Source organism: Lissotriton helveticus, chromosome 5_1 (assembly GCF_964261635.1).
Source record: "Lissotriton helveticus chromosome 5_1, aLisHel1.1, whole genome shotgun sequence".
NCBI classification, from domain to species: domain Eukaryota; kingdom Metazoa; phylum Chordata; class Amphibia; order Caudata; family Salamandridae; genus Lissotriton; species Lissotriton helveticus.
The window spans coordinates 1139176708-1139199897 of record NC_136065.1 but is presented as its reverse complement, the minus strand read 5'-3'; the positions used below and the strand labels follow the sequence as shown (position 1 = coordinate 1139199897).

Sequence of the window (23190 nt, the reverse complement as noted above, 5' to 3'; positions counted from 1 at the left end):
ATCTGGGGACCCTGCTTCAGCCAATTACCACAAGAAACGTTTAAAAAAAATAATAAAAGGGGGCAGGATAAGAATACCCTGAACCCCTAACTGTGGTTCTTTGGCCCCTTGTGACCTTGACAAGCCGAAAAAGCACGTTAAAAAAACAAAAATTGCTGCAGAACCATGAATCAAAACCAAACAAAAAACAAGCGCTTGTTTTGATTAGAGACCCCCCCCCCCCCCATGGGTTCTGTAAACCCTGGGGACCCCCGTGTTTTTTATTCTATGCTGGATTTCGTTTTTGTGTTGGCTTAGATGCTTTGGGCACTTTGACACTGCTGACCAGTGTCAAAGTGCAAGTGCTCCCTGTGTAAATTGTAAATAGGATTGGTTCTTCCGGATTGGCATATTTGATTTACTAGTAGGTCCCTAGTAAAGTGCACTAAGTGTGCCAGGGCTGGTAAATCAAATGCTACTAGTGGGCCTGTAGCACTGATTGTGGCACCCACATGAGTAGCCCTAAAAAGAGGTCTCCGGTCCGCCACTGCAGTGCATGCGAGCAGTTTGTTAACTGCCATGTCGCCCTAGCAAGTGCACCCACTTGCTAGGCCATACCCTTCCCTTTCTGTGCACATAGGACACCCCTATAGCAGGCCCAAGGTAACCTCCTGGGTAGGGTGTAGTGTATGTGAAAGGTAGGACATGTACTGATGTGTGTAACATGTCCTGACTGTGAAATACTGCCAATTCCGTTTTCTCACTTTTGAAAGGCCATCTTGCCCATAGGACAGAATGGGGAATGTTGTTTAACATTGTACAAGCATGTATTTCCATAAGAATAAGATGGAGAAATGGAGTCTGGTATCCCTGAACTCAGAATTTAATAACATATTTTAGTGAGGATGGTTTTTAAATTATGTGTTTGAAAATAGCACTTTTAGAAAGTGGCTATTATCTTGTTCATCCTTTCTGTGTGCCTCTGCCTGGTTATGGTTTGACTGTCTAGCTTTGGGAGTGACAGGGGCTGGTGAGGTGTCATGGCTTCAGGAGTCTGCGTGAGTCGGCCCTTGGCTGAATAGGTAGATCTGCATTTGGAGTGGTGGGAGGAGTAGCTCCTGGACCGGAGTAGGGCTGTGCCTGCCTTCCATAAAAGACTGGCTCCACCTCCTGTGGTGCTTCTGAAGACCCTGGCTCACACTCACAAAGGAAGAAGTTGTGCACTGGCAGAGTGCACACAGAACTGGTTTGGACTGGGTCCAGCACCCCTCACACAGAGAACAAATACTTTTGGGGTATAACTATGAGAGCTGAAACCCCTGTAATTTAGACTACTTCTTGATCAAGAGGAACCTGCTTCCAACGAGGATAGTGGAAGAGACTGAGGAGTACTGCCCTTGCTGTGTGTCTGGGGCGGGCCAGCAGTTTGCTGTTCTGCTGAGGAGAGGACAAGGGACTTTGCTGTGTGGTGTGTCCCCACGCTTGAGAAGGACTTTGCTGTGTGCTGTGTCCTGAAGAAAAAGTCTCTAGGGCATGAGAAGAGCTGGCCTCCTATTGTGGACACTGAGGGAGATAAAGGTTTCCAAGACCTCCTAAAGCGCTGTGTGCGTGTGACTGCACCCAGTGTGTGTTCTTCGTGGAGCCGGTATTCCTGAGAAGGGCTTTACTCAGGAGATCGCCTCTAAGTCACTGAGTGTGTGTTCCACTACGTAAGGCCGCTGAAGAGGGAGCCGCCCACCAGGACTCATCACCCAGTCAGCGAGGAGAAGCGCGTTCAAGTCTCGGAAGGTTGCTCCGCTCCCCCCGTAAGGCGCCATCGAGAAAGGAGGACTCCCGTCTGCACTTTACCCAGGTGTGGGCAGTCGCAAAAGATCAGCTCCCAAGATAACACACCCGCCCGCACTGCTGGTTCTATTGCATTGAGCAGGTTGGGAATCGGCGGGGCGGGCCAGAGATTCAGTTTAATTGGCGGGCCTGTCGGGGACTGTGTGAGTATTTGCCCAAGTGGTGGGAACTCCCTTCTGACAAGTAAATACGGCCCGTACAGGCACAGTAGACTAGCCCGGTACCGGGGCCCGCTCCTCGGAGCCTGTTTGTTCCAAAGCCTTCAGGGGGGGCATATGTTTGGCAATTACTGCACGCGGAGACGCAGCCAGTCGGGGAAAGTCTGTTATCGACAAGAGAACTGTGTAGATGACAACACACTGTGCAGGTGCTAAAGAGAACAGTGCTATTGATATTTTACGTGATTTGCCTAAAGAAATACACAATTTACAAGTTTATTTTTACAAAGAACATTCCAAAATACATTTCTAAGAAAAGCTTTAATGGTGTATGTTGGATTTTTGTCGTGCTGGTCTTGCATCATTTAGATAAAGATCACTATATTTTTCTAAACCTGTGTGGTGTCCACTTGTGGTGTTTCACTGGGTTACTGTGAGTGTTGGTACAAATACTTTACAAATTGCCTTGGGGATAAGCCTGTCTGCTCGTGTCAAGCTACCAAGGGGGTAAGCAGGGGTTTTCTACAGTGCGTTTCCCCCTTGCCCTGACTAGAAGCAAGGTTCCCTATTGTGTCAAAGGTACCTACCTCTGCCAACTAGAGACCTCCATTTCTAACTATATATACATATACACATATATATATATATATATATAAACATATATACACATATATACATACGGATTCCGTGCGGGAAGATGTTTATTCATAAATAAATAGACAGCTTCATGCACGGAATCCGGTCACATCCACCTGACAGGGTTGGTGCCGAGTCACGGGTACAGACAATCTGACTGCCCAATACATAATGTAATGTGTGCTTTTCTTACTGAATTTACCTTTTAATCTCACTGTATTGGACTGTTTAGGTGCGCAGCAGTAGTTCACATGTTCTAGATTTTTATTGTTCTGTAAACGAGGATTTGGATATTTATTATAATGACAGACTGCCTGTTCTTCATTATAAAGTTTTTGCTTACTATATGTGTAAATGTTTGACATGTGGATTGTCGCACACAGCCACTTGGTCAGTAATATTTCTCTCTCTTCTGCTTTGTCTTTCTCTTTTTTCTTTTGCTTATCTTTTTCTGTTCTTTTCTTTCAAATTGCACCTTGTACAGGCACATTAGTCACTTCACTGTTTTTTTAAACTTTAGCTGTTGTAATATGCGGGCTATATTGCCACTTGTCGTGTACATATGGTATCAATTAATCCTGCTATGTGATCAATGGGACCAGGGTGCTCTTTCAGTAGTGTGCCACTGGACAATCACCATGGTTTTATGTGTTTTTTTTTCAATCAATGATTGTTTAAATATCAATTACTGTGACAATCCAAATTGTACATGAAGGATGTTTTAAGTGAACCTTTATGGCAAACTAGTCTGTTTTCCAACCCTTCCGAGCTATAGACAACATCCTTCTAATGTGTTTTTTCACTTTTCATTAACCTGTGAGGTTATTTCTTAGGTTGGTTGAGCACTGTTGGTAACAGGCTGTGAAGAAGAACTTTTCAGGGCGAAACTCATCGCCAATATACTTCGACTATGGAAACTGTGTGCAGTCTTGCTCTTATCTGAATCTGTGGAAGGCATGCCTTTGTGATATATATTTATATAAATATATATCCAAATTTCAGGGTTCAAAAAGTTTGTGAACAAGACTAAGTCAAAAGGCGTTTGTGATATTTGGAAAGTGGAGGATGTACTTCGTCGAACAAATAGTTGGGACTGCAATATTTCCTGGGAGTGCAGCGTTTGTGTGGCAAGAATCATTATGGTCAGTTCCCCAAAGCTCGCACCAGCAGCAAGAGCGTGCGGTCTTGATTAGCGATTTGTTTTGGGATATATTACAAGCTGCAGTGGTTGTTCCAGATGACTAGCAATAAGATCAAAACATGGTGCAAAATAATCAGGTGATACAAATCCTACGCATATGTACTACACATTTAGTAACAAATATGAACCTGGATAGGGATGGAGTCCACTTACGCCTGGATTGCGACTCTGTAACCTCAAAAGATAGAGGACAGTCTTACAGAGTGGGTGAGCATATGTCCTTGAATATTAGTCATTTGGATCGATGCGGCCCAGTACTGATTAATGTATTAATTAAATCAGCAGCAATTTGCGTGGAAACGCTATCAGTGCATTGAATTGGCTAAAAGACACTCGCAGCTGCCAACTGGTAGTCAATTGGGACATTAGGGACTGGGCCATGCATTATGATATACACAAACATTGGAGAGATCTGTTTTAATTGTAATGTGTGGGAAGCTAGCGTACACGGCCACGTGCGGATTGGACGGCATTTCCCAGTATGCATGTTTTTGGTGTACAAGTATAAATTGATCAACCTTATAAAAAAAAGCGCACTCACTGGGAACAAGTATGAGGAGTCAAAACGCCTCAGTGATGTTTGGAGAGTGACAGAAGTGTGTAGACAAATAAAGTGCAGTGATTCTGTGGGTCAAGAATCTATATGGGGGATAATGGTCAGATCCCAAACACTCGCACCACCAGCAAGAGCACACTGCTTTGATGACCGATTTGTTTTGGAATATATATTATATATATATATATATATTCACTGAAAAAACCATAGGTTATAGCCCATATATTGTTAGGAATTAGCATTTACAAAACCTTGAAAATTCACTGAAAAAACCATAGGTTATACACCATATATAGTTAGGAATTAGCATTTAAAAAACCTTATTTTACTCACACAAAACCATTGAAATTCCATATATAGTTAGTTGCACTAACTATATATCGCGCACCCGCAATCCACTGCTGATGATGTCACATATTACATCATTCATGACATGGTCAGTGACATCACTGATGACATCACTGATGACATCTCAAATGACATCACTGATGAGATCACTGATGAGATCATCCAGTGACTGTGTGTTTCTGTAAAGTTTAAATATGTTTTACATATTGAAGAATGAGTAGATGTATAAGTGTCTGGACGAAGGATTTAGTAGGTGCATGACTGAATGTATGAGTGAGTGATTAAATGTGTCTCACTGAGTGCATGGGTTAGTGACTAAACTGTCTTAATTTGTGCATCATTATGTCTGTTGTTCTGTAAACTGCTGCATGTGTTGATCAGTAGCTATATGATTAACTATATGGGTTATTGATTGATTGTCCAAGTATTTGCATGGGAGACTGAGTGTGTGTGTGGCTGGCTGGGAGGTGTGTGACTCTGTGCAGATCAATGTGTACTTGTATCAATGATTGTATAAGAAAGTAAGTATGTGTTAGTATATGTTTGAAAATGTAAGGTGCTCTATGTTTAACTGTATAGACAAGAAAATGGAAGTGTGATTGATTCTTTACAGTACTGACTAGGTGTGTGAGTAACTCCATGGATGAGTGGCAGACTGTGAGTGTCTGTATAGGTGTATGAGTGCATATGATAGTGTTGTAAAGATGAGTGATTGTATGTATGAATGATTATATGGGTGAATGAGTGAAGGTGTGTGTAGACGTAGCAATCAGTGAGTGCGTATGTAGTAACTAGTATTGGTGTGTCAATGGTTTCAAAAATTATACTCTTTTTAACACTGGGTGAAACAGAGGTTATATTAAAATGTGAGGAGATGCATTGTATTGTCACATGAATGATATCATCAGTGATGTGGTCATTGATGTCAAATGAGATGTCATCAGTGATGTCATCAGTGATGTCATTTGAGATGTCATCAGTGATGTCATCAGTGATGTCACTGACCATGTCATGAATGATGTAATATGTGACATCATCAGCAGTGGATTGCGGGTGCGCGATATATAGTTAGTGCAACTAACTATATATGGAATTTCAATGGTTTTGTGTGAGTAAAATAAGGTTTTTTAAATGCTAATTCCTAACTATATATGGTGTATAACCTATGGTTTTTTCAGTGAATTTTCAAGGTTTTGTAAATGCTAATTCCTAACTATATATGGTCTATAACCTATGGTTTTTTCAGTGAATTTCAATGGTTTTTTAATAGCAAATATCAAAAGCTGTAAAATGTATTCTTCTTTAAATCCAAAAATATATTTTATATGTTTATTATTTTTTTTAAAATATTTTTTTTGTTTCGCTCCCGGTCCGCGAACCGGGAAGCTTCCCGTTAGCTCAATTTGATGCCGCGACCCGGTCCGCGAACCGGTAAACGTTCCGTTAGCGCAACTGCCACGTTAGAAATCATTATCGTGACGCGTCGCGGAAGCGTGACGTATCACGTTGTTGTGTAATGCGTCTTATGACGCGCCGCGTTAGCGCACCCGGAAGTGCTCCTGGGCGCGGACCGAGGCGCGAAACGCAGCTCCTCGGAAGCGATCCGCGGCGCGTCGCGAAAGCGCGACTATCGCGTTACCGCGTAATGCGTCTTATGACGTACCGCGTTAGCGCACCCGGAAGTGCTCCGGGGCGCGGACCGAGGCGCAGCGAACCGGAAGCTATCCGGGGCGCGTTCCGCAGCGCGTAACATAAGCGTGAGAGGTCATGTGACTTGTTAATAACACTTTTCATTGGTTCATGTCACTTTTGGTTTCATAATGTTGTTAGGCTTGGTCATGTGACCTAAAAATAACACTTTTCATTGGTTTAGAACTATTTTTTTTTCTCAAATGATGAAAACCCCTCCTTCTTTTTACCTCATTCTTACTTTCTATTTCCAGAGAGCAAGACCTATTTTTCACAATGGCTTCTGTAATAGCTGCAGCTGGTGCTTCTCAGCAACCACCACCACCACCACCACCAAAAGGACCACCACCAACACTGGACTTTGGTAGAGAGGAAGATAATGAGGACGAGGAGGAGGAGGAGGAAGAGCAAGTAAGGCAGTTCCTGCCAGAAACACCAAGGCAGAGCCATATTAAAGAGCACTACATATGGCAATTCTTTAAAATTCCACCTGGACAAAAGAAGGTCAATGCACCCCAGGTGTCTTGTTTGATTTGCAAAAATATACTTTCTCGTGGCAACCCCAACAAGAAATACAGCTTTGGCAATCATACAATGATTCACCACATGGAGCGATGGCATCCTAATAATCTTTCCCAAGCACAAGTAAGGGATCTTGCTGCCAACCCCCCAGATGTCATCCCCAGCACCAACAGGGGACAAAGCTCATTCGCCGGACCAGAAGGCCGAGAAATAATCCCCAATATTCAAGCTCCTTTTGCACACTACAAAATAGTTTGTATATATTGTGGAGGAACTATTGCTTATGGAGAGAAGAGTATTACTTTGATTAACCGAGCTGGAGAAAATCATAAATGCTACAAGATGAGAAAACAATGAATCCTTTTTATTTTTTTTTGCTCCTGTTGAGACATGTTCTAACCCTGCTTTTTTGTTATTTCCCCCTTACAAAACACAAAAAAAAACACAAAATAGTTTTCAAAAATCCAAAAAAAAAATCAAAAAATTGTTCAGAAAATTCATTAAAAAAAAGAAAAAAAAGAAAAAGAATAAAAAAACAGTTCTTTTCAGAACTACCTTCCATTTATAACAAAATTGCCAAAATGTTTATACCCTGTCTTTCTTTTCTCCTCATAGTACGCTCCTCCGACCGCTTCCCGGTACGCGTACCGGGCGCTACCCACGCAAAAAAAACCAATTTTTTTTTTTGTTTTTTTGCCCCGCGGGGCCCTTTTAAAGCCTCCACATTAAACCTAGGGGGTCAGGGAGGATCTAGTATGCCCCCTTATGGTTATTTCCCCCTTTGTTTTGGCCTCCTCTTGTCTCTCAATCCTACCGAGAGACAAGATGGCGGCCGCTCCGGACTGTTTAGAATGTTGACAGACACCGGAGAGCCAATCAGCTTCGCTACGCGAAGATCTGTTACGCGTAAGGTCCGCGAACCGGAGCGCTGCCCAGAGCGCGCTTACAGATATATATCTTTTTTTAAACGTTAATTTCTCAAAATCCACTGGAGCACATATATTGAGACCTACAAAAGGCACATCGGGCTACCAGTCCCTACAATTTTGCCAAGTTTCGTGCAAATCCATTCAGCCGTTCGGGCTAAAAGTGAGGCCAACCGCCCTATGGAAAACTCAATGTTAAAAACACGTTTTGGGACCCCCCTTTTTTCTCGACCCCCCCTGGACGAACCCCCCCCAAATTTCCAGGGGCTGCTCAGAAACAAAATGTTCCATTTTCCAGAAAATTTCAGCCAATTCCGTCCACAAACGCCAAAGTTATTAGACATAGAATTTTCAAAAATCCCATAGAGAAAAAATCCTAACTATATATACCTACTGGCGACCGCCAGTAGGTAATATATATACATATATATACACACATATATATATATATATATATATATATATATATATATATATATATATATATATATATATACACACACATATGCGCACACACACACACAAATATACACACACATACATACACACATACATATATATACACACATATATGCACACACTTTTACATATACATATGGATTATACTTACCTGTAAAATACTTACATTTTCGTTGTAAAGGCATGCATGGTGAAGCCATATGCGTGGTAAACATGTTTGTGGTAAAGACACGCGTGAGAAGGATGCATGTGTTGTAATGGATGCATTTTAAAGGTATGCATGGCAATGGTATGCGGAAATCCGTGATACAATGGATGGCATGCCTTAAATAAGATGAGCCTTTTTACGCTCTAAAGTGGGTGACAATATGGTGGATGTGCAACAGCAGCTAAAGGTTTCCAACAGCGCAGCTATTGAAGGTCAGAAATCAAAGCACTAGTAGTAATATGTAGGTTTATTAAAACCATGATGTTCCAAACAATGACAATCTCATATACAACCATTTCCTATAATCAACTTCCATAGCATTTAATTCCATTAAAAATGTACCCACCGCACAGCCATTCAAGCAGGTTCATTAGTATCAAAATGTGTAAATGTGGCAAAAAGGACAATTGCCATTTTACAGTAAATTCCCTGTTTTCACCATGCTCTAAATGAGGTCCTTAAAGTGTTTTAATAGATTTTTGTACGGTTAAGCAAAAGCATAAAAAAAACATACAGTTAGGGTGAAAGCATATAGGAGGAGACAAACGTCAAATAATTAAAATGAAAATGTAGGTTAAATAGACAACTTGAAAACTATTTTAGGCAATCAAAGAGCAACAGCAATAAATCCAAGGAAAAAATGTACTCCACCTCGAGGGAGACAAGCCCAGACACATCCTCAGGAATTTTTGTAAGTTGATTAGTTGCCAAGTTTAGTTCCACCATACTTGTCCAAGTCCCAAAATCTAAAGGGAGCGAGGTTAGCTGATTGTCCTGCAATGCAATCATAAATCATTCATGTTAAGCTTTAGTAACAAACTTCATATATAGTAATTAAACAAATGCATCTAGATGATCAATCATTACAGTAAAAAGAATACAATTCTACTGTGGCACTCCAGCAAGACACCACCTTCACAAAAGGCTACAAGAGATTATTTTGTAAGCTGTTTAGAAAAACAAAAATAATTTCAAAATGCTTTAGAATACTTTGTCTCAATTTTACACTTTAGTTGTTTGGATAATATCATTTTAAACAACCAGCAAAAACCAAACAGGATAGTATAACATTTGACTAATTAAAATTGGAGTTTAAGAAAGCACATTTAATTTCAGTACTAAGTACTAAGAAAACAACAGATATGCACAACTTTAAAAACGTAACTCACACCATTAAAAACCGCAACTCATAGACCCAATAGCATTAAAATAATTTTAGAAGATGGAACCTGTGCTACTCTCAAACCAACATAGATTTGATCTTTTAGTATCTGATCTAGGAATGTACCTGAAGGACAAGTTACTTACTTTCCGTAATGCCTTATCTGGCAGAGATATGATCTAGCCTCATATTCCTTACCTTTGAACTTCCCCGCGTGTCAAACTGGATCCAGAAGATTTTTCTTGAGCAGTACCCCTTCGTGGCATGAGTCGACTACGCTTGACGTCATCGGCATCGTCACAGTCATTGGGACATCGGCATAGTCAATATGGGCCCCACCTCGGCCTGCTGACGTCAGTACTTTTCACTACTTTCCACACCAGAAGAGCAGAGCCATGAAATTGACAGGCAGCCCAGAGTTTAGACAACTACGGCTCTGAAGGGAACAGCCCCAACATTAAGAACGAATAGTTTTCTTACCTGTCGGTATAGTTTTGCAGCTTGAAGATCTTTCTGGATTCACTATTCCGCGGTCTTGTGGTCGGGTCCGGAATCGTAGTCTTTTCTTTTTTTTTTTTTTGTAGCCCAGGTTGGGCGTCGGCGTCCCACCTCTTTGGGTGTATTTCCAGTGACGTCGGCATGCTTCCTGCGGAAGCTCCCACTCTTGGGCGCCACCTTCGGATTCTTTTTTCCGTGTTTGTTCTGTTTCCGAAGTTATAGTAATGTTCCATTAAGTAATGTTCCGCTTTTAACCTTTAAGGTGTTTTGCTTTGGTATTTGTCTCTGTTTTAACCACTTTTTTTTTTTTTAACCACCTTTTCTCTCTCCAGCCTCATCTTTCTGGCGGAGGTGGGTGGGTTCGCTAGTGAATCCAGAAAGATCTTCAAGCTGTAAAACTATACCGGCAGTTAAGAAAACTATTCGTTTTGCAGCGTGAATCTTTCTGGATTCACTATGCTGTGCATAGACTTTGTAGCGGTTTCTTATTTCTGTGGCGGCTGGGTGGAAGATGAGCGTTGGTTATTGAATATGTGTTGAAGCACCTTTTGTCCGACTTGTGCTTCCCCGTTCATCTGTATATCCACGCAGTAGTGCTTCGTGAACGTGTGCACCGAAGCTCATGTTGCTGCCAGGCATATGTCTTGTATGGGTGCGTTAGCCAAGAAGGCTATTGTAGCACCCTTTTTCCTAGTGGAGTGGGCACGTGTCCCCTCTGCTAGCTCTTGCCCTGCTCGCTTGTGGCAGAGCTGTATTGTTTGTGCGATCCATCGTGCAATGGTCTCTTTGGTTACTGCTTTTCCCATGAAACTGTTGGCGAATGACACAAAGAACTGTTTTGTTTTCCTGTGTCCCTTCGTTCTCTCAATGTAGTGCATGACTGCCCTTCTGGCGTCCAGGGTGTGCAGAGCTCGCTCTGCACTAGTGGCAGGTTTTTGGAATACACTCGGTATATGTATAGACTGGCTCATGTGGAACTTGGACACCACCTTTGGCATGAAGTGTGGGTCAGTTCTCATCACAAAACTGTCATTGTGTATTTGTATGTAGGGTTCTTGGAGTGTTAGTGCCTGAAGTTTGCTTACTCTGTGTAAGGACGTTATTGCAACCAGGAAAGCTGTTTTTATTGTTAGCATCTCTAGGGAGGCTTTGTGAAGTGGTTCAAAAGGCTCTTTCATGAGTTCCGTTAGGACTATGTTCAATTTCCATGCAGGTGGAGGCACCCGTTTTGGTGGTGCGATCCTCTTTGCTCCTTCCAGGAATCTTTTCACCACTTGTGATGTGAAGAAACTCTTGCACGTTTCTCCTCTTATGTAAGAGACTATCGCTGCCAAGTGAACTCTTAAAGAGGATGAACTAAGGTTCCTCTCTAGCAGGTGTGTGAGGTACTTCAGCACTGTGGAGTCCTTCTTCATTTTATTGTGAAGCTTTTCTCTTCTGCACCAGATTGTGAATCTTTTCCACTTCGCAACATAGCACTTCCGAGTGCTGGGTTTTCGTGCCTCCCGAAGAACCCTCAGGGTGCTTTCTAGTAGTTTTAAATGTGCAAACTATGTCCTCAGAAGCCACGCCACCAGGCTCAGGCTCTCTGGTTCTGGGTGCAGCACTTCTCCGTTCTGCATGGAGAGCAGGTCTTTTCTTTTGCCGAATCTGTGGGGTGCACACTGTCTTCTCCATGATCTGCGAGTACCATGTCTGTCTTGCCCACTGCTGTGCGACCAGTATCAGGGTCATGTTGCTCGTTTTGCATTTGCTGAGCACTCTGTGCATCAGCGGTATCGGGGGAAAAGCGTAAGCAAATGTCCTGGACCAATCTATCCATAGGGCATTCCCCAGGGATCCCTCCTGGGGCTGTCTGGATGCAAAGTTTTGGCATTTTGCATTCTGGCGTGTAGCAAAAAGGTCCACCGATGGTGTTCCCCATCTGTCGAACAGCCTCCTTGTCTCTTGTGCATTGAGCTCCCACTCGTGGGATGCCGATGTCTGTCTGCTGAGCCAATCTGCTTGTACGTTGTCCTTCCCTGGTAGGTGTATGGCTAGCAGGTCTATCTTAAGTGGGATGGCCCATCTCCATATCTCCTGTGCTAGCTTTGAAAGCATGGCTGACTGTGTCCCACCCTGCTTGTTGATGTAGAACATTGCTGTGGTGTTGTCTGTTTGTATCAATACCATGCGCTTGTACAGCCTCGTTTGGAAAGCTTTCAATGCAAGGAAGATTGTCTTCAGGGATGCTTCTGTGGTGAAGGTCACTGTTGGTGTTGGGGGCGTTAGAGGCTTTCTCCATGTTATGTTCTCCATGTTCCACCATGTCATTTCCTTCTGCACTGAGTGCGTTACAACCACTAGATCTTCCCAACCGCCTGTAGCTTGTGACCATTGCCCCTGTAGCCATTCTTGAATGGGTCTCATGTGGAGCCGTACATTTGGTACTAGGTGGATGCATGAAGCCATCATGCCCATGATCTTGCTCGCAGTCCTCACTGTCCGAGCTTGCCCCTTCTGGTAGAGGCGAGTTTCTTTCACTAGCGCTCTCGCCCTCTTCTCGCTGGGGACCACCTTGCCCTGCAAGGTGTTGATCTGTGCTCCCAGGAAAATCTTCACTTGTTCCGGTTCCATTGAGGATTTCTTCCAATGGATGGAGAACCCCAGGTTTATGAGCGAGGTCGTCACTGTTTGTGCGTGCCGCTTGCATCTCTGGTATGAGTTTGCTTTTACTAGTCAGTCGTCCAGGTAAGGATATACGTGTATTCCTTTCCTTCGTAGGTGTGCTGCGACCGCTGCGAGGCACTTTGATGCCTACCTGCACATTGGGATGTGCAGGTAGGCATCCTTGAGGTCTATTGTGACCATGAAGTCCCCGATTTGCAATTGCGGGAGCACCTCTTGCAGGGAGGTCATTTTGAATTTTTGCGTTCTTATGAATTTGTTCAGGAACCTTAGGTCTAGAATGGGTCTCATTGTTTCGTCTACTTTTGGTACCAGGAAGTACATTGAGTATACACCTTTGTTCCTTTCCCTGAAGGGTACTGGTTCTATGGCCTGCTTCCTTTGCTTCTTCCTGAAGACGCTCTAGTTGTTTGTTTGCTAGTGGTCTTCTTTTTGGTTTTCTGCTTGTTGGCCTCCCCTCCAACTCTATGCAGTATCCGAATTGGATGATGTTGAGAATCCATTTGTCTGATGTGATTTCTCTCCATGTTTGGAGGTAAAATCTTAATCTTCCTCCCACTGGTGTTATGTGGTCATAGGAGATTAGTTTGTGTAACACTTGATCCCGCTGTACGTGCTGCACCCTGGGATCTTTTCTGTGGGTGGGCACACAGTTTTTCGAATTCACTTAGAGGCGGGCTGCTGACCCCCTCTTATTCTGTCCACGTCCATTTCCTCTCCCTCGAAAGGACTGGCCTTTTGGCTGGTACTGCCAGGACTGTTTATGCTGACCATGCAGAACTTGTGTGTCTGCCTGGTGCGCTTGTTGGAAAGCCTGGTGTGATGAACCTGGCTGGTTTCCACCTCTCCCGCTGGGTCTTCGTGACGGGGTGCCCCTTTTGCCACCTCTGAACTGCAATGCTCCCATGGACCTTGCCGTTTCGTTATCCTTTTTCAGTTGGCTGAGCTTCTCGTCAACTGGTGCTCCAAACAAGGTTTCGCCGTTGAACGGTGTGTTCAGGATGCTGTGCTGCACCTCGGGCTTGAAACCTGAAATCCTGAGCCAGGCGTGTCTCCTCTCAGTGATGCCCATCATCATGAGCCTGCTGGAGGTGTCTGCTCCATCCAGGGCAGTCTTGAGGCAAGAATTTGCCGCGTTCTTCCCCTCCTCCACCAATTTCTCGTCCTTTTGCCTGGAATCTTGGGGCAGGTCTTTCACCAACTGACCGAGCTCCTCCATGATCTGGTACATGTGCCTGTTGATCAGGGCGTTGGAATTCGCCATGCGCCAGTGGGTTGCGGCATTCCGTTCAATCCTTCTGCCCACCAGGTCCATCCTCTTGCTTTCCTTATCTGGAGGTGGCCCAGAAGTAGTGGGCACGTTAGCCCTCTTTCTTGCTGTGGCTGTGAGGATGGAGTCTGCTGAGACCGTGCCCTGAATGTAGGGTGGGTCTTTCGACGAATGTTTGTATTTCTTCTCCGTCCTGGGGGTGACCACCTTGCATGTTGCGGGCTCCTTGAATGCTTCCCTTCCCTGAGCCAAGACGCTGTCGAGCATGGGGAGGTACTGGCTCTTCGTTTGGGTGGGAAGCAGTGTCTCTAGAAGGAAGTGCTTTCTGCTGCTCTTCGTCGAGCTTGATCCTGAATGCCGCTGCGACAGTCTTTATCACAGAGTTGTAGGCCCCGATGTCGTCCGGCGGAGAGAGCCTCGAGGGATATGTGTCGAAGGCCTCCTCAGGGCTTAAGGTGTCGACATCCAGATAATCCACATCCTATGTTTCAGAGGGAGCAGACCCGGGGTCCGTCCTGCTGTCCTCTTCCTCCTCATAGTACTGACTATAGTAGGGACTCTCTTCCTCGTCTATTTTCTCGACGTCAGCCGCCTCTTCCTCGGGGTCATAGTCTTCCTCCTCGACCACCTCTACAACCTGTGCCTTGGTTTTGTGGGGGATCGTGTAGACCTTCATCTTGGCGTTGAATTCCTTCTTCCGCTGCAAGATGCTTTCCAATTCGGCCTCGAGGCACCTTTTCTTTTTCTCCATCTCGGCTGCGTGTTCCGCGTCGAATGGTTCGGCCGCTCTTTTCGGCGGTTGGCTCGGCGCCGAGCTGATCCTCGGTGACGAAGGCTTCGTTGCCGAACTGGATTTCGTGTCTCTGGTCGGCGTCGGCCTCGAAGGTGTTTTAGGGTCCTTCTACCTCGGCGTCGAACGATCCTTTTCGGGAACGTTTTTCGACGACTTTTGCTGTTCAACAGCCCTCGGCGCCGGGGACTCCTTCTCAGAGGATCCGCTGGGCCTGGATACAGCAGCGGGCGCCGAAGTTTTTGGCGCCGGCGCTTTCGAGGCCTTGCCCTCGTTCTTCGAGACTCAAAGTCTCTCTGGTGTTTAGGGGCCGTAGAGTCTCCTACCTTATCAGAAGTCTTGGTATTATCGGTCTCTACGACCGTGTAGCCGTCGTCTTCGGCGGCGGCGTTGTCCTCTTCCTCGCAAGACATCCCCAGATCGTGAAGGGATGGAGTCGGGGCTTTGCCCTGCAGGGTGGCGTGGGCTACCCTCTGCCTCGCTCTCACACGAAGGGTCTTCGGGGTGAAGACGGAGCAGGCGTTGCAGACCTTGCTCCCGTGGTCGACCGGTAGGCAAAGGTTGCAAACCGGGTGCTCGTCCTTCTACGCGTACTTGTGGTGGCAGTTACGGCAGAACTTGAAGAGCGTGTTGTCCGATTTGAGCGCTCAGGGGTCCCCCTGGTCATGCGTTCGTCGAAGTTTTCTCCTTCTCCTTAGTCGGCCCTTGGTTGATGAAGTTTCTTGAAGTCTTCTGAGTTGTTTTCCTTCCAATTTCTGTATTCGTCTACTTTCTCCAAAAATGTCTGGAGCCCAAACAGGAACGATCCAGACCCGACTGCGGAAAAAAGAATCTGAAGATGGCGCCCAAGAGTGGGAGCTTCTGCAGGAAGCATGCCGACGTCACCGGAAATACACCCAAAGAGATGAGACGCAGACGCCCACCTGGGCTACAAAACCCCCCCCCCAAAAAAAAAAAAAAAAAAAAGGACTACGATTCCGGACCCAACCACAAGACCGCGGAATAATGCACAGCATAGTGAATCCAGAAAGATTCACGCTGCAAAACTGATCCGTAACGCAGGGAGGTTGATTGGGTCGTAAAGGAATCGGAAGCTATATTGTGTCTCTACCAGATAAGGTGTTACCAAAGGTAAGTAACTTGTCTATCTGATAGAGAAATCTAATCGCAGATTCCTTACCTTTGAACAGATACCCAAGCAAAGCAAGCCCTGGAGGAGGTGACTGCGGAAAAGTTTACACGAGAAAATCCTGTAGGACCGAACGGCCAGAGGCTCTCCCTACGGACCTGAATGTCCAGGCAATAATGCTTGGCAAACGTGTGCAGGAATGCCCGTGTTGCTGCCTGGCAGATGTCAAGAATCGGGACACCACACTAGAGAGCGATGGTGGCAGCCTTAGCCCTAGTAGAATGAGGTCTGAGGACTTCAGGAGACGGCTTCTTTACCAGAGCGTAACATATCTTAATGCAGAGGGTAAACCATCGGGCGATGGTACTCTTCTGTAAAGCCTGTCCTTTCTGTGCTCCAACGTACCCCACAAAGAGTTGGTTGTCCACCTGCAACTCTTTAGTAGAGTTAAGGTAGACTAATAATGTTATTTTTGGGTCAGTCTAATTGAGACCTTCTTCCTTAGAAGGATGCGGAGGAGCATAGAAGGTGGGCAAAGTGACAGATTGCCCTAGGTGGAACGGTGTCACTACTTTAAGCAACAAAGAAGCCCTAGTGCGGAGCATTACCTTTTCTGGGAAAATGGTCAGGCAAGGAGGCAGATAAGAGTACCTGCAACTGGCTTACATTCCTGTCAGAGGTTATTGCCACTAAAAAGGCCGTTTCGATGGTGACCAGCCGGTGGGGTCAATTGTGCAGTGGCTCGAATGGTGCATACATAAGGTAATTGAGGACCAAATTAATGTCCCACTGAGGCATGATAAAGGGGAAGGGAGAAACAAATGGGCAAGCCCCTTCAGAAATCTATGTACAATAGGGGACTTTAAAAGTTTGTGGTTGGTCTGGAAACCTTAGAAAGCAGAAAGAGCCGAAAGGTAACGATTCAGAGTACACAATGCTGGGCAAGAGACAGGATGAAAAGGAGAATGTCAGAAAGGGAGGCAGACAAAGGGTCAATAGACCGTTCTGTACAATATTTTCAAACTTTTTACCATCAGATAAGAATATCAACTTAGTAGAGACGCATGGCTGCTAGAATAAAATTGCATACTTCTGGAGGAAGGTCGACTGCTGTCAACAGTTGCCATTCAAACTGCACACAAGGAGGCGGAGAGTTGACAGGGCAAGGTAGAGGACTCCTCTGCTGCTGCGACAGAATATCTTCCGGAAAGGGCAGCCTGATCAGAGGATCGATGCTCATGTGCAGAAGATACCAATTACATGCTCGGATTACCAAACTCTCCGTGCCCAGTCCGAGCCTCAGGAAAATTGTGACTGTCGCTCCTGATTTTCCTGAGCATGCTGGACAGGAGTGGTATGGGTGAAAAAGCGTATAGGAGGCCTGAGCTTCACTCTGGATGAAAAGCCTCGTCGAGCAAGAGCTGCCTTGGGAATCCCAAGGAGCAGAACTGCTGACATTGCGAATTCGACGGAGGCGAACAGATCTAACCAAGGCTCTCCCCCTGTCCTTGCACAACCTCCGGATGGAGACGCCATTCGTGATCCGCAAGGCACGGATGACTGAGTTTGTTTGCCCTGGTGATCATGGAACCGGCCAGGTGTTGAACCACTGTTCCAGCCAAGTCCAGAAATGCAGGGCCTCCTGACAGAGGGTCCATGCCTCACCACACCTTGATTGTTGCAGTACCACATGGCGGTGGTGCTGCCCGGTAATACCTAAAATAGCGTTTTTATTGATAGAAGGTAAAAAGGCTTTTAGTGCAAATCGGATCGCATGAAGCTCCAAAAGGTTGATGTGCAGCCCGGCTTCGGACGGAGACCAGAGTGCTCTGATCTCCACTTCCTTGAGATGGGCGCCCCAAACCCAGGAGTGACGCATCGGTCACCACTGTGAAATCTAGGTGGGGTAAGGAGAGGGGTCTGCCCGTGAACCATTTGCGGTTTGTCAGCCACTACTGGTCTTGCACAGTTCCCTCCGAGATCTGGGCCATTTCGGTGAGATTTCCCGAATGCTGCACCCATTGGAACTTCAGGTCCCACTGCGGAGCACGCATGTGCCATGAGCTACCAAGTTCAAACCAAAAAGGGAGCAGGGACCTACTTCGGGCTTTTATGGGAGATCAGACCCCTATTGGGCTTCTTTGACCCATCCATACGTCAGACCATCATTCAGGCATTAATAATGTCCAGACTAGACTATGCCTGCTCTCTGTATCTAGGGTCTTATAAGGCCGAAATTGTGAGGCTACAAAGGGCCCAGAACGCAGTAAAAGAACTTGGCTTGGCCTGCGCAAGTCCTGCCCGGTGTCAGACACCATCCGCAGGCAGCATTGGCTGCTGGTGTCCAGGAGTATTGAGTTCAAGGCACTTTGTATCACTTTCAAAGCCCTGAAATTTACCACCCCTAGCATACTGGCCAACCTAGTTTGTCACAATTACTCACAGGGGGACAGGAGGACAGGCACACATGCACCATAAACACTTCCCCTGTATGAAAGGGCACAGGTGTGAATGGAACAAGCCCGCTTCACTACATGTCCCAGAAAGCTGTGGGGCAGAACAGAACGGCTGTTTGTGAAAACAACCACTTTCTATTTAAGCACCTCCCCTTCTGTCAGAAGGTGCTTGACAATTTGGCCCCAAAGTCTTGTGCAAAGCGTAAGGTGTTTCCCCGTTGGATGGATTACATGGAGATCGGCATTTTACACTAACTTCCTGAGGATTTTCTGAATACGCCAAGAAATCGCTCGAGTGCAACGCCGAGTCGACAAAGTCTGAGCAGTCTCCTGGCTCGGTAACTGACAGGTATCGTGTGTCTATGTTGAGGGAGGCGCTGGAGTGCTCCCTTCTTGTTAAGCTACTGGATATTTTTAGTGTTGTTTTTCCCACGCTGGAACCATTACAAGTGCGTTCCAGTTGCATATCTACCGCGGCTCAGAGGACCGTGTCTGGGGCTGGAATCGGCTAATTACTGTTCATATTATTTGAATTTGCTTCTCGCGCTGTGACTTCCTGAAACCGCGATGAAAGTCTTTTTGTTTGGTTTGGATTCACGAACCGCAAGTATATAGTGCACTTGGGACTAAAGAGTGTTCTAGGACCTCGGTCTTTGGAATCCAGTCCTACGAGGGTGTGATGTCTGAAAGTCTTATCTGGATTATCTGTAAACTGCTGAGCTCACTGCGAGTGTGAATGTACATCAAACACTGTTGACTGAAATGGTGTGTATATTGATGTATGTCATTTCACAAAGGTTCGCTTCTCTGCAGCGCCATGTAACAAAAGCGAATTAACTAGACTAGACCTAGAAGGCAGGAGTTCCTAGCAGTATTCCTTTGTTATTTTGTCCCCTTCCCTTTTCCCCGGGGCGCCATTTTCCATAGCTGCGTTTCTCTGCACTGTGGGGCGTTACGCTCAGGAGAATAGGGAGGCTCCTCTACAAGTTCATATTGAAAGCATCGTCCCCGCTGGCTGCTACGAAAAGGTTAGTGGTGTATTTTACCTTCTTGTGCTACTGACAGCTTGACAGATTTCTCCCTATATCCCCGCACGTCACCTTCGCTCACTAGGGCAACACCTGGTGGGGGTCCCTAGGTATCGGAGAGTGCGCGCGGGAGGCCGCTCCTTCCGTAGCAGGACGGCCTAATTCTGGAACGCGTTGCCTATCCGTATCCGGTGCCTCAACAACTATTTAGAATTCAGGAAGGCCATTACAACACACCTATTTCCCACCGTGTAGCCTGTGCCCCACTCCATTCTTTCGTGTCAGTTGCATTGCTGTCAGCGCTGTAACGCCCCTTTGCTGGGCCAGCTGTTGCGCTATACAAGTTGCGGTAACATTAACATGGTTCACTAACAGGATGCAGGAGGTCCAGCAGCCTCACAGTCATTCTCACCGAAATCCAGGATAGAGGTTGAAACATCGGTATCATAGCCTAAATATCCTGGACTCGCAGTTCGGGAGGATAGGACCGAAACTGCACCGTGTCCAGAACAGCTCCTATGAAAGGGAGAGTCTGGGAAGGAGTCAGGTGTGACTTCGGCACGTTGACAATGAACCCCAGCGAATGCAGGAGGTTTGCCATAGTCTCGAGGTGGGAGACAACAGCTTGAGGCAAGTCAATCTTAGACAGCCAGGCGCAGAGATAGAGGAAGACAAACCCCTGCTCTCCGGATATAAGCTGAGACCACCACCATCACCTTGGTGAACAACTGAGGGGCACTGGTGAGGTCAAAGGGGGGCACGGCAAACTGAAAGTGCTTGTGGCTCACTGTAAACCGCAGGGAGCGACTAGGGGTAGGCAGGATGAGAATATGGAAGTAAGCGTCCTGCAAGTCTAGCACTACCGTCCAGGCTACTGGGTTCAGGGCAGACCGTACCTGAGCAATAGTGAGCATCTTGACCGTCTCTTTTTTGAGGAAGTAGTTGAGGGCTCTGAGGTCTAGGTTAGGATGAAGGCCTCCATCCTTTTTGGTGACCGGAAAGTAGCGGGAATAGCAACCACAGTCTACTTCTGCCACTGGAACACTCTCTATGGCTCCCTTGGCCAATATAGTCATGACTTCCTCTTGAGGTAAAGGAAGGTGATCTTCTGTGGAGGGGAGCCTAACCTCGAAGGAGGAGGATTAGCCCCTTCAGACTATCTTTAGAACTCACCAGTCTGAGGTAATGTTCCACCAGTGATGGAGGTGATGGCGTATCCTCCAATCAACTGGACACCCATGATCTGGATGGATTGGACTCTGAGGGCTTGGAGGACAAAGGGAGGGGGGAGGGGGGGGGGGGGGATTGTGGCCTCCACGGACTTCTGGTTGTCCGATCAATGGGGTCAGGATGAGATGCACCTATGGCCACGGAGAGGTTGCAAAACTTCGGTAGCCACAAAAGGAGCCAAAGGCAGACGCAGGCCAGGATGACAGAGGTCCAAGCCTGCCGACTCCTTGAAGCGCTCCAACGCTGCGTCTGCTTTATCTCTGCCAAGCAGAGAGCCATCGCTCTGCCCAGCGAGTCTGTCATGTTAAGGCCATAGCGTACAAAAAACGTTATTGCATGTCTCCCATCTGCCACAGCTTGGGAGAGGACAGCCCAGCCATCCTCCAGGACTTGTGGCAGCACTTGTGCAACCGTCTCCTACAGGGAATGGTACTAACGATCCAAGAGGCATGTGGTGTTTGACTGCAATGCAATGCTGGTTGAAGGAAAAAAAAACATTCCGAAGCTATCCAGCCTTTTGGATTCCCTATTCAGGGATGCGGAAGGGAGAGCACCACGGGAAATAGAGGCTTGGATTACCAAGCCTTTGAGGGATGGGTAAGAAGTGAGGAAAGCTGGGTCACCTGGTGCAGGGTGGTGGCGGTGTGTAAACGTTCTATTCACAGGAGCCGTGTGCAGGGTTTGGACCAGGTCCCCAGAAGAACATCAGTCAATGACTCATTAAATGGCAGCAAGGGTTCAGTAGTGGAGATACCAGGCTGCAGGACTTCTGTCAAGACACTATTCTTGATTGCCCAAATAGGAAGCTGCAAGTCCAGGACCTCTGCAGCCCTACGCACCACCATGGCGAAGGAAGCACCCTCCTCCAGAGTCCGGTTAAGAGGGAAAAGCATGCCAGGCTTTGAAGAGGTATCCAAGCCACTGGCATACCACTTCATTTCTTCTGTGTAAGGCGGGAAATCGAAGGGGTCCTGCATCCCCTCCCAATCTTCTTCCAATCCTAGCTCTTCCCAATAAGGCCGAGGATATGACACAGAACCTAAAGGCTCCGTCGGTCTCTGCTTCGGTGAACGTCTGACTGGCTCTGAGTCGGTGGGGATAAGAATGGGGCTGGCCTCGGAGCTGGTCAAAAAGGTCGACCGGTGCCGGTCTGGATCCAGGAATGGATCAATGAAGAGCCATGGGCACGGGGGCCGGAGCTGCTGACACGGACCCACATGGGACACCTTCTGCTAAGCCTGTGGGGCCCAAAGGCATGTCGGCAGGGTCAGGCCGCCCACAAATGGCACACATGGTATCATACAACTCTTAATTGAGCAGGGGTCTCTCATGGTCCCAGAAAGGAAGGGAAACACGGAGCCGACCCCTGTACACGTCCTGCAGCAAGAGGCCTTAAATGTCGAGACTCCCCCGTCAGGTGACCAACTTGGTAAAGCTGAAACATGCTTGTGCTTCTTGTGGTGCTTCTTACTTGACCCCTTCAAGGACTTTGAATGGGAGGAAGACCTGGAGCAGTGTCTAGACCTTTCTCTCAAATGGGAACGGAAACAAGACCTCTGAGAAAGCCTCCAAGGTGCCTGACGCAGGACCGCCAGCAGCTTTAGGTACCTCTCCCTCAAAGCATTAGGAGCCATGGCATATAGCAGTCTGAGCATGACCCTAGGTAATGGCCGTGCTCCAGAGGTAGGGAGCTGTGACCGACACGGCGCATGACAGCCGCTGCACGGTTTGAATTCGAAAGGTTTCTTACATATGATGGATTCCTACACACCGAAAATGGTTGACAAAAAGTCGAAAAAAATCTGTCAAAAAAAATTACAGGTTGAACGGATTTGTGCTGGCTGGCGTGGAAAGAAAGGAACGGACGTCAGTGCGCCAAGGTGGCGCCTATATAAACGATACACACGTCAACATGACAGAGTTGACGTGGACGTCGTCGTCATGCAGAGTTGACCGCTGCCATCTATCGGCGTGCAGTGGTACAACTCAAGAAAAATCTTCTGGATCCAGTCTGATGTATGGGAAGTTCAAAAGTAAGGAACCTGCGGCTAGATGTCTCTATCAGATGAAAACATCTCTAGCCCTCAAAGGGAATCCTGGAGTTCAAATGACACAAACCAAGTGGGAAAAATCAATGGACTACAGCTGCTGGAACATGACTGTTCTCGGATGCTTTATACACCGTCCCAATGTAAGCTGCAGGTGGTGAGAAGTGGGAAACGGATCCCAATTCCTGTTCACCAAGATGACCCACTGCATTCTTTGGCTAGCCAATTTAATGCTGTTAGCTCTTGTAACCTGATGTTGCGCCATGCTACATTAATGCCTTAATCCATACTCTCATAAGACTTTATTTACAAATTATCAAACCACACCTTATTAACTGCATATTTATGACTGACCACGAATACAGGTTTAAGTAATTTATTTCCA

At 46.4% G+C, this 23190-nt stretch overlaps 1 protein-coding gene across 1 annotated transcript in view; it reads right to left on the bottom strand.

Annotated features, from left to right (window-relative positions):
• The window catches only part of SHOC2 (SHOC2 leucine rich repeat scaffold protein), a 347624-nt gene that overhangs the window by 123408 nt on the left and 201026 nt on the right, over positions 1–23190 (bottom strand). The window contains exon 6 of the mRNA XM_078643771.1: positions 9179–9301. Coding sequence (XP_078499897.1) covers positions 9179–9301 — 123 coding nt within the window. The remainder of the gene's footprint in view (positions 1–9178; positions 9302–23190) is intronic.